The following is a 12,215-nucleotide window of genomic DNA, read 5'->3' on the forward strand; positions in this document are numbered from 1 at the left end:
ACATCACACACTCCAGGATCCCTCTTCCTGGGCGCTGGCCACGGGTACCTCTCTTTGCTGGAGCCAGGCAGTTCCTGAGAGCTTCTCCAACTCCAGCAGCAGCTGCTCTTCCCACTCTCCCAATGATAGAGCAGAAGCTGACTGTGGACGGTTACTCAGGTAACCAGACTTTTGGTGTCTGGTCAGTACTACTGTCAGGTCCCTTTTTGACCAGACTTTCTGATCAAAAACAAGACACCTGGCAACTTGACCATGGAGGCAAGATGACAGCATGCTTGTCTCATGAAAGAAGGGACATAACCTGCCTGGCTATAAAGTGCTGCAAGCATTTTGGGTGAGCAATATTTGGTTTGCTAGACTTGATTTCACTGTAAACATCCAAGTAATGTGTGTTCAGCAGAGCGATACTCTGTGGTGGAACTGATAAGCAGGGGTTTACTGTCTTTGGAAGCAGTGAATCTGTGAATGCTGGGAGGGTCCAGTGGACCAGGGATGGAATGTGCTAATCGCTAACCTATCAAGTGACAGCAGGGCCTGTGAGGCCTAGGGGAGAATGCTTGTATTGCCTGTGGAGGTGAGGCGCTGACCCACAGCAGACACAGACAAGGCTTCCTCACGCTAAGGGCAGGTGGTACCAAGATACCCCACAAGGGTGGGTATCCCTGGGAAGTGTCTCACCCAGGTTGTAGCAATTTCATCTAGACCAGTGCTTCTCAAAGTGGTGGTCCACGGACCGGTGCCGGTCCGTGAGCCAACAGCTGCTGGTCCACGGCGAGTTTCCTCATAAGAGTGTCGAATAGGATAATAATATGGCGCCGGTCCCTGGCACATTGGAAAAAAAATTGCTGGCCCCCCACATCAGATAGCTTGAGAAGCACTGATCTATGCTACATTTCCCTAGTTTGCTTTTGAGAACATCGTGTGGGACTGCATCAAAAGCCTTCCTTAAAAAAAAAAAAAAAATCAAGATATAGCACATCTACTGTATTGTGTCCAGTTCTGGGTGCCACATTTCAGGAAAGATGTGGACAAACCGAAGAAAGTCCAGAGAAGAGCAACAAAAATAATTAACGGTGTAGAAGACATGACCTATGAGGGAAGATTGAAAAAAAATTGGGTTTGTTTAGTCTGGAAAAGAGAAAACTGAGGGGGGACATGATAACAGTTTTCAAGTACATAAAAGGATGTCACAAGGAGTAGGGAGAAAATTTGTTCTTCTTAACCTCTGAGGATAGGACAAGAAGCCATAGGCTTAAATTGCAGCAAGGGCAGTCTAGGTTGGACACTAGGAAAAACTTCCTAACTGTCAGAGTGGTTAAGCACTGGAATAAATTGCCTAGGGAGATTGTGGAATCTCCATCATTGGGGATTTTTAAGAGCAAGTTGGACAAACCCCTGTCAGGGATGGTCTAGATAATATTTAGTCCTGCCTTGAATGCAGGGGACTGGACTAGATGACCTCTAGAGGTCCCTTCCAGTTCTATGATTCTACTGCTTCTCCTCTATCCACTAGGCCAGTAGCCCTGCCAAAGATGGAAATTAGGTTGGTTTGGCATGATCTGTTCTTGACAATTTCATGTTGGTTACTATTTAGCACCTTATTATCCTCAAGGTGCCTCCAAATTGATTGTACATTATTAAATAGTATTGGGCTGAGAACTGGTACTTGTGGTAATCACCAGAAACACCCCCACTGGTTGATGATTCCCCATTAACAAGTCATATGTAAAATATATTGGACTCTCAGCTAGACTGAACAAAGGTAGCTGAGATGAATATATTTGAATCATAAGGCAAAAAGATTTTTGAGTCATTAGCCAGGGCAGGGATGGTGTCAAAAGCTGGGAATGGGCGACAGGGGATGGATCACTTGATGATTACCTGTTCTGTTCATTCCCTTTGGGGCATCTAGCATTGGCCACTGTCGGAAGACAAGATACTGGGTTAGATGGATCTTTGGCCTGATCCAGTATGGCCATTCTTATGTTCATATTGTGGGAGTGCACCAGGGTCCTTCTGTGCTGGCAGGAGACACAGCTACCTACAGAACTTTACACTGGGCTCCATACCAGAAGAGCCGAGTCTTTCCAACTGAACAATTTAGTTTATTCTAGCAACTATCATTCCCCCAGAGACATGAAGTCTGTGAAGGAATAGATAATGGTGCATGGAGGTGCACAGCCACTTCAACAGCACAGGTCCCCATGTACAATTAGAACTGGCATTTCATTTGCAAGCTGTACACAAAACAGCAGCACCGCGTACCCCACACTTAAAGCTACTGAATAAGAGGCATATCGCTACCAGTCCTCCCATGCACACCATATGAATTGGACACACTTATTTTGAAGACTACTTCCCACCCCTCCCCTGTCAACATAAAGGTCTGGTTGATACCATGACACCTCTATCAGTAAGCATTAGGATAGAATCATAGACTTGAAGGTCAGAAGAGACCATTATGATCATCTAGTCTGACCTCCTGCACAATGCAGGCCACAGAATCTCACCCACCCACTCCTATATCAAACTTGTGTTTGAGCCATTGAAGTACTCAAATCATGGTTGAAAGACTTCAAGGTGCAGAGAATCTTCCAGCAAGTGACCCATGCCCCACGCTGCAGAGGAAGACAAAAAACCCCCAGGGCTTCTGCCAATCTGCCCTGGAGGAAAATTCCCAACCCCAAATATGGCGATCAGCTAAACCCTGAGCGTGTGGGCAAGACTCGCTAGCCAGACACCCAGAAAAGAATTCTCTGTAGTAACTCAGATCCCACCCCATCTAATATCCCATCACAGACCATTGAGCATATTTACTGCTAGTAGTCAAAGACGAATGAGTTGCCTACAGGACCACATCCATGGCAACGGGCTATGAACTTGCAACAAGTCAAGGTATTTTCAGCTGGCATTTCTACATGTTTCCACAATTAATGAGAGTCTTAAATGACCTCCGGAAAAGCATGTGCTGCTACTTATAAACCAGCCAGGTTAAAGGCACCCTGTGTAGTGCCCAGACACCCAGAGTGTAGCACTCAGGCCAGGTACTGAACTCCCGCCACATGAACAGAAAAGCCCTAAACACTGTGGAAATGCTGTGAGGCTATTTCACAGGCTGAGGCTGGGGCAGGCAGGAGGCTGCACGAGGAGATCTCCCCTTGAGAGAAGAGGCATGTTAGCATGGCAAAGGCACTGCAGGGAGATCTGTCACTCTGCAGATCGAAGGCCTGAGTAGGGACAGACAGGAGGCTCCAGCTGCTATGTGATGAGTTGTCAGGGTTTGGTTTGTTTGCAGGGCAAGGAAGAAGGATTCATTCTCCCTGCACAGCCATTTGGGCTTTGCATTTGCCAGGGATCACATGGCTTCCAAGAAATCTAATGAAGGTCATTCACATGCCAAATATTTCACTGCTGATCAGTTTAGCACTTATCTCTCTCTCCCCCGGGATTCTGGGCAGAGCAGCAGCATTTTCTCCTCTTTGGGTCACCCTGACTAACAGGTCAGTTCAGTTCTAGTTTCCATCTCAAGGATTCAGTAAGTCCCTCCATCACCATCCCCATTGAAAAAAAAAGGCCAATCACTTGCACCCAAGCAAAGTCTCTAACAAGGAGAGGAGGAATTTTACCAAACATTCAGAGTCCAGTTTTCAGAGTGCTGAGAATCCTCTTCCTTCATCCATGGACCTTAACTGGATTTGTGACTACTCAACATCTTCAGAAACACAAAAAACGGGTTTATTTATTTATTTATTTAGAGAGCGCCCTTAATGTTAACCCAGGTCATTCAAGTAGGAACTGGTTCTAACTGGCACTCCTACAAGCTGTAACATTCTTCACCTGCAGCTAGGTGAAATTCTCTTACCTCTAGAATTTGTATTTGCTTTGAAATCATTATCCAGCTCATCTTTACAACCAAATGTTCCCTGGACTCGGACAAACCCCAACAACAGGATGTGGTTTTTGGAAGGTAATTTTCCTATGTGAACCCATCAGCAAACAGAACTCCACAAAGTTAAGAGAATTTGATACTTACATCTTCAAAAAGTCTCTATTAAAAAGGAAAACAGCCTGGATTTTTAGTGCTCTTTTGAGTATAGAAAGTTTCAGTAAAATGTACATAAACAAGGTGATTAAATGTTGTCAACTTTCATGATTTTATGAGTCTCATGATATCTGATGTTTTTCCAAAAGGTCCAGCCTCATGAAGCCATGCAGTTATGTGAGAATCTCAGCTTTCATTAAAATAATAATAAGCCAGTCTCATGATTTCTGGAAGTGAGAGACTGTCAATACTGAGATTATAAAGCAGTATTTAAAGAGATACCTGAAAACAATTTGAAATCTGTACTGATCAGAATTAGGAAGTTTTTCCACTAGAAAATCTTAAAAAGGAGTCAAAAGCCACCCAAAAAAAAAAGCTGAAAAACAGACTAGCAAGGTAGTTTTATACACATAACCAGGCAGGGACTAACAACTAAGTTGCGTACCACTGCTAAACAAACACTCCCCATACAAAGTACACTGATCTTTCATCACTTCCCCAAGGAAGGTACTCAGAAGCAAATAATTTCCTGAGAGTGTTTATTCAGCCTCCCCCATTAATACAGTAATTCTCTTTTCATAGTACACTCCAGTGTCATGAATGGAAACATTGAGGTTGCCAGGTAGACGGGAGTTTAATTTCTGTAAGGAAAAAACATGCTTCTGAAGGAGGTGGGGGAATACAAATCAAAATGGGTGGGAAAGGGAAAATGAAATATTTTCTTGTTTGGGAGCAATCTCTTAGGAATACCTCCTATTGACCATATCAGAGATGAAACAGAGCTATTATAAAAAGCACATAATTAATAGAGAACGATCCTCACTGTAGAAGTATTATAAAGGTTGATTTAAAAGTTCTGAAGAAACGTTATTACCGAATGAGACCCAATTAAGGATTTTTCCGTAAGAGTTTTTAAAAGTGTGCTCACTGCAGTTCAAGCCAATCTCTTTATAACCATGGGGGCAACTCAACAGGACTCTCAGTACTTCTGCCTTGTTCACTCCAGCTGAAGTGTTTCTCAAGGGTCACTGCTTTAGAAGAAAGCAGCTTGCCACACCGCTCAGGGTTTGTAAGAGGCAAACATTATTTCCTTGAAGCTTAGAGAGGATTCCCAGGGGAAGGTTCTTCTGCTGATCTTTGTTTTTGCTGGTTTCATTAATTTGGGATCAATTTGCTAGCGTGGTTTGAGTCTTAAAACACGCAGGACCTCAGTCAGATTCACTGCTCCCAGCATGGTCAGTCAACAGTGACCATGCGCGTGTGCGTAGAGGTCAATCATCTGTGTACTGCACCTTTAATTATAGAGCAGCGGCCCCACCTGATGCAGGGGCACTTTCAGCTGGAAAAAAAAATGCCTTAGGCAACAGGCTTAATGAGCAGTCTGGCTTGTAGAAGCCATCAGACTCCAGTACGGGAGCATGATGTATCTCAAATAAGGTTATTCACTAGAAGCAGAAGAGAGGGCCCTGTTAGATAGGCATAGCTGTGCTGTATTTATTACAAAATGGAAGCTAGTCCAGAGCATCTGGGCTGGGCATCAGCTCAGAGAAGTAGCCTGCAGTTTGGATACATAGCTGAACCTTGAATCTGCAAATCTCGGTTGGAAATTTGGTGAGAACAGGCATTTCCACAGTCCTGCAGGTTAACAGTCATGAGCCACAAACTGGAAGCATATCAAGTGTAACCAAGTATTTCACAATATTAACAAAAGATTCAGTTCTAGAAATGAGCTAAGGTTCAGGGAAGTTATTTTCCACTCCCAAACTGGTTTGCCTAGATCCAGAATAAACCTATGTAGTAGTTATTTAAACTTTGCATGCTATTATTGCCAGTAAAACTCACAGTGAGCCCTGCCTTGAGAGCCTGAGAGAAACCTTAGAACAAAGTTTGTGCTTGAAATGGCAGAGGAATACATGCTGTGCCTTCAAGGATAATAGTATGACCAGAGACTCAGGAGAACAGTAAGCCCGTGTGTCAGAGGGAGCAGATGATGATTGTTGCCTTGATAGGGGACCTACTTAAACCAGAGCATCCCCTAGCACAGTGAAAACACTCTTAGATGAGACCCCAAAGTTATATTTCAGACTCAGTGTTACCAATGCTTGCAATTTTATCCTGAGTTTCATGATTTTGGGGGCTTTTATTCTAAAAGCCCCAGCTGCTGGAATCACAAGATGGCAGGACAAATGCAGCTTTCATTTTGAAAAGTTTCTCGCCTTCATTATTGTAAGGGGGTGGGGGGGAAGACTAGAAAAACATAACCCAAATGCTTAGTAAAGGCTCAGAATCCAGAAGAAAAAGACCCCCAAATATGTTTTAAATATCTCATGATTTTTACATCAGTCTCCCGATTTTATTAGGGCCTGACTCATGATTTTCAAATGCTTGGGGATTGGCAATAGTGTGTAGTCTCAAGCAGTGCTGCATCCTAGAGCTTTAGCATGACAACTGTAGTACAACTTGTGAAGACTGTATGGTCCGTCTAGTTCCTACTGCAAGACTAAACCAGGAATGTCAGTATTATTTAGAGTTGCCAACTTTCTAATTGCACAAAACTGAACACCCCCACCTCTTCTCCAAGGCCCCACCCCACTCACTCCATTCCTCCTCCCACCGTTGCTCGCTCTCCCCACCCTCACTCAGTTTCACTGGGCTGGGGCAGGGGGTGAGGGCTCTGGCTGGGGGTGCAGACTCTGGGGTGGGGCCAGCGATAAGGAGTTTGGGGTACAGAAGGGTGCTCTGGGCTGCTGCCGAGGGGTTCAGAGGGCAGAAGCAGACTCAGGGCTTGGGCAGGAGCTGTGGGCTCTGGGGTGGGGATGAGGGGCTCGGGGTGCAGGAAGGGGCTCAGAGCAGGGGCTGGGTGTTGGATGCAGGCTCAAGGAAGGGGCTCCAGGCTGGGGTGCAGGCTCTGGGAGGGAGTTAAGGTGCGGGAGAGGGCTCAGAGCTGGGGCAGGGGTCGGGGTGCGAGAGAGGGCTCAGGACAGGAGTTAGGGTGTGGGATGGGGTTCCAACCTGGGGAAGGAGATTGGGGTGCGGGAGGGAGATCAGGGCACGGTCTCCAGAAGGGCGGCACTTACCTCTGGCAGCTCTGAGTCGGTGGCATAGCTGGCCTATGGCAGGCTCCCTGCCTCCCCTGGCTCCGTGCAGCTCCCGGAAGCAGCTGGCACATCCTTGCAGCCCCTAGGTGGAGGGGCCAGGGTGCTCTGCACGCTGCCCGTGTCCACGCTACCCCCACAGCTCCCATTGGCCACAGAGCTCCCATGGAGCTCTGAGGGGTCGGAGGTGCAGTGCACAGAGCTTCCCTGATTACCCTTGCACCTAGGAGCCAGACATGCTTCCAGGAGCTGCATGGAGCCTGCCTTAGCCCCACTGTGCCGCCAATCGGACTTTTAACAGCCCGGTCAGCGGTGCTGACTGGATCCAGCAGGGTCTCTTTTCAACCAAGGGTTCCTATCGAAAACCAGACACCCTAATATTATTATCATCATCATCATCATTATAATAAGTAGTAATACTATGATAGCTTCCCCAAAAGGTCTTAAAGTAAAAATGACTAATTTCCTTTTCAGCGCCAGCAAGGTGCAGCCATTGCCTAGAGGCAATCTGCTATCCTGGAAATACACCCTTGCAAACTTGCTCCTCTCTCCTATACAGCGGAAGTGATGCACTCACCTCTCCTGCTAAAACAAGCCCTTTAGTCTATGCTGAATTCCTCTTCCGCTGACCTAGTTACGTCATCATACTGTGGAATATTTTTTGGCTCTGAACCAAAAGTTCTAGACTGTCCAAACAATCCTACTGTAAACTAGGGACCATTTAATATAGTTTGATTGGTCAGCCTTTATTTTTCACCCCTCTTCTCAGGCTTGGAATGTTTGTCAGTAATCATCCTGTGTCTCTTCTCAGCAACTCTTCTGTTTCACATAAGGTAAACTGCAAAGGTTTTGCTGCAAGTTAACAACTTGTTTAAGACGAGGAAAACATGCTTTCCATGCAAAAGTGTAATCAGCATTGTAGTTTAACAAAGTTGTCTCGCTAGGATGCTAAGAAAATAGGAATTGCAAACTTCCTGGTTTCTGTGCTTTGGTATGCTGTCACAAGTACCGTACAAGAAGGAAATGAAGACAGGGGATGTTGGATGGAATGAGTCTTTCCAATATCCATGTGGTATAAATCCAGCATGGGACAGGAGCTGAACATCCTATTAAGCAGGTTTTGGGTGACATTCCCAACAGAACCTTTCAATGATTTTCTCTCCTCTGATTAGTCTTCTTACTACTTGCTGTGGCAGTGGAGAGATCCCAGAATGCATTGTTCTGTGACTTCTGAACTACCATAGAGTGAGGCTTCTGGAATTGCTTATTTTGGGATAAATTTGTTGAACCAACGAGACTTAAGTGCAGAGGGAAAGAGGATAGAACAGGGGTAGGTAACCTGCAGCAAGCGAACTGATTTTCTGTGGCACTCACACTGCCCAGGTCCTGGTCACTGGTCCAGGGCGCTCTGTATTTAAATTTAATTTTAAATGAAGCTTCTTAAAACATTTTAAAAACCTTATTTACTTTACATACAACAACAGTTTAGTTATATATTATAGACTTGTAGAAAGAGACCTTCTAAAAACATTAAAATGTATTACTGGCACGTGAAACCTTAAATTAGATTGAATAAATGAAGCCACTTCTGAAAGGTTGCCGACCCCTGGGATAGAACATAACATTTTAATCTTAACTAACTTTTATGTCTGTGCCCAACACCTTGGTTTGTAGGATATCGGTTACAGAGTAACGGGTTTAATTCATCTTTGTTTTTGAGAAGGAGAACCTCAGTCTACAATCAAGGCATAGGAGAGATCCAGCAGAGATGAACAAGAGACATATTACAATGAGAAGAGATGCACATCCTAGCAGTGGTGTAGAGAAGCTGTGAGAGGCAGTAACATTCAAGGCTCAGCATGAGAGGATTACTAGGAGTTGTTTGGGTAGCTACACTCCCTTGAACTCCCTACTCTGTGTTGTCTACTATAAATAACAGAACTAAACAATTCCACATTTCCCTGCTCTTGAATTTACGTTTCCAGCACATGGGGTCTTTTTGGTATTCTAACAACTTCCCATAGAAATCATGGCATCAGAGACCTCTCATCTCATCCAGGAGAGCCTATGACTACCTGCCCATACACCTGCCACACTGGTGTCCTTAGAAGCTGGCACTCTTACTAGAACACTCCTCCAACCCACAGCTGTTTTGGGAGGGGAGAAAAAGAAGATCAGCATATTCAAATAACCTCAGAACAGCCTCTTGTAACCTACCAACTTGTTGGGTCCAAACCACATAGATTCAAAAAGCCAGTAGTGACCAGAGACCTGATCCAACTAAAAAACAGGCTCCAATACTGCAAGACATTTCAGGAGGTGACGAGGAGAAAAGTTAGTGCCAGACCCATAACTATATATCTTAATACTTTGCATGTTTACAGTACCTTTCAGCCAGAGATTTCAAAATGCTTTAAAAGAGGTCAACTACAGGTGATTTTACTTTCTGAAAGTGCTTCCCATCCAGTGCCTACACACAGATGCAACCTTTATGAAGTTTTCATTTAAATAGTTATGATCCAAAAATCCAAATAAAAGACTCCCTGAAACCCATTAAAAAAACTCAAGTTCTCACATCCAACCCATCCAAATACTAATTCATTCCTGCCCACAAGAAGCCAAAAGCCAAGCAAAACAAAGGCCTTGCCACCCAAGCAGATCCAGACCTTGGCACACTAAGAGGGGAAGTGGATTCCATACCTGAGAATCCCCTCACTGCCTCCATCCCCTTCACAATTCAGCTATTAGTGAACCATGGCTAAAAACGTTACAATATTTAGGTTGAACGTGATTTCAAGTTTCTATTCTAAATGTCTTGTGGAAATCTTACTCTATTTTTATACTACACCAAGACCATTTTTGGCACTCAGTTAATTATTAAGCCCCTTCAGAGAAGTACTGTATTACCCCATTTCTCCTCCTGGGTAAACTGAGGCACGGAGTTTTTAAGACATCGGACTGATGTTGAGGAGTGGATGAGCAGCAGAACCTTAACTCTCAGACCCTTACTCCAACGATTTGAAAACGCAGCCAGCTCCTTTACAACGGAAGGGGGAGAGGAGGACCCAGGCGGATTGAAATGAACACACCCAACCGTGAGTTCAATCACACGCCTATTATGTCTGCTCACCACCATGTCTTTGCTCCCGCACGTTCACGTAGGCATCGTACACGTCCCTCTTGACGTAGTTGAGAAAGCCCATCTTCCTGGCAAACTTGCAGACAAAAGCTTGTTCGTAGAGGCAGTCGAAGAGGAAGCAGGATTGGATGCTGTCTTCCCCCCCGTCTGGGGTCTGCTCCACCAGGGCCAGGTTGCAGGCAGGCCTCTTGCAGCAAGCCCGCACACAGTCCTTGCCCCGATGAACCGGGGGGGAGGGCAGGAAGGTGGCCCCATTCTGCACCGAGGCATCAGTGTCCAGCACGAACTCAGGTATCCCTGCAGTGAAATGGGCCAGGCAGGTTTCGCCAAAGGACGCTCCCTCCTCTCCTCTCTCCTGACCCAGAACGGCAGCTGTCAGCAGCTGGATCAGGAGGCCAGCCTGGAGCAGGGCTCTGCCGCTGGCCATCTTAGCTCGGGTCTTTTCTCTCCGTCTCCAAGCTCTGGTCTTCCTGGGTGGGGCGGGAAGAGCGGAGGTGAGAGAAGACAAGTTAAAAGGCTGACAAAGTAACCGTTGCCCTGGCTGGCTTTTTAAGACACACTCGGAGGGAAGGCGAGGGGTCATATTTCAGCCCCCTCCCCCGGTTTTCCGTCCCTTGGGGCCCCATTTAAACTTAGTAGCGAAGCATCACGAATATAAAACCTACCTTGGCAAGCGCGGCGGACCCGGATGTTCTGCTCCGACACTAGGTTCCAGGTGGAGGTGTGACGCTTCCGGGTTCTTCTTTGTTGAGTACAGCCCAGTCCTCTGCCTGCTTGGTAGCTGAGATAGGGGCCTCCAGCCCAGGTTCCTACAGCTTTGTCTGACTTTTCCCCCCCCTCCCTAGTAGCTACTCCGTGTGCCTAGTCTCTGTTTTTCCCTCCACCACCTATAGAGTTTCAGGTGAAACTGACTCAGAGCCTAGCAGTGTAGGGTGTTTCCCTTTCCTCTGAGCACATCCACCTTTAACCCCTTCTCTGCCTGCACCTTAGGTGTGCCCTTCAGGACCACAGGCAGGAAGAGACAAAGGAGGAGATCGAGGCAGGAAGTGAAACCCAACTCCTTGAGAGGGAAGAAAAATCAAGTCACTCCCCTCTATACCTGACTAACTAGACAAGAAGGAGGAGTAAGGAAGAGGAGAGGCTGCTAAGATTCTTTTACTTCTTCAAAGGAGGAGGGATCTGCTGAGCAAAAAGTAACAGATTGCACACTCCCAGTGAGAGACATGCATGGTGAGAAGACTTCCAAGTAGCCTGCGCTGCTCTCCTCCTGATTCTTACAGGGGTAGAAGACCACCTTGAGATGGGGGAGAAGACAGTAGTGATGCAGTTCCGTTTCCCTCCCCAGGAACCATGATTATCATTTGCCACTTGCAAGTGGTGTGCCTGTGTATGTGTTATTTCCTGCCTGCTAGAAGTCTCTATTAGATTGTAAACTCAACTGTCTTTATGTGTGTGTCCTACAGCAGTGGTTCTCAACCCTTCCAGACTATTGTACCCCTTTCAAGAGTCTGATTTGTCTTGCATACCCCCAAGTTTCACCTCAATTAAAAACTACTTGCTTACAAAACTGGACATAAAAATACAAAAGTATCACAGCACATTACTGAAAAATTGCTTACTCTTTCAATTTTACCATATAACTATAAAATAAATCAATTGGAATATAAATATTGTACTTACATTTCAGATTATAGTATATAGACCAGTATAAACAAGTCATTGTATAAAATTTTAGTTTGTACTGGCTTTGCTAGTGCTTTTTATGTAGCTTGTTATAAAACGAGGTAAATATCTAGATGAGTTGAGGTATCCCCTGGAAGACCTCTGTGTATTCCCAGGGGTACATGTACTCCTGATTGAGAACCACTGTTGTACAGTGTCAGCAATTAGTTAGCCATTCAAATATTATTATTAATAATTATTATTATTTTGGTCAGTT

At 45.4% G+C, this 12,215-nt stretch overlaps 1 protein-coding gene across 2 annotated transcripts in view; it reads right to left on the reverse strand.

The window, feature by feature from the left end:
• Positions 1 to 11,299, reverse strand: part of SPINT1 (serine peptidase inhibitor, Kunitz type 1) — a 28,216-nt gene extending 16,917 nt beyond the window's left edge. Inside the window, exons 1-2 of one of the 2 annotated variants that reach the window (XM_050954831.1) lie at positions 10,942 to 11,299; positions 10,268 to 10,746 (exon numbers count right to left, since the gene is read on the reverse strand). In XM_050954831.1, the coding sequence (XP_050810788.1) occupies positions 10,268 to 10,703 (436 nt within the window). In that variant the 5' untranslated portion in view covers positions 10,704 to 10,746; positions 10,942 to 11,299. Of the gene's footprint in view, positions 1 to 10,267; positions 10,864 to 10,941 lie in introns of those variants that run through there. The other variant, XM_050954830.1, reaches the window with a different exon arrangement.
• Between the last annotated feature and the right edge of the window lie 916 nt (positions 11,300 to 12,215).

The sequence above is a fragment of the Gopherus flavomarginatus genome, chromosome 5 (genome assembly GCF_025201925.1).
Source record: "Gopherus flavomarginatus isolate rGopFla2 chromosome 5, rGopFla2.mat.asm, whole genome shotgun sequence".
Classification (NCBI taxonomy): Eukaryota; Metazoa; Chordata; order Testudines; family Testudinidae; genus Gopherus; species Gopherus flavomarginatus.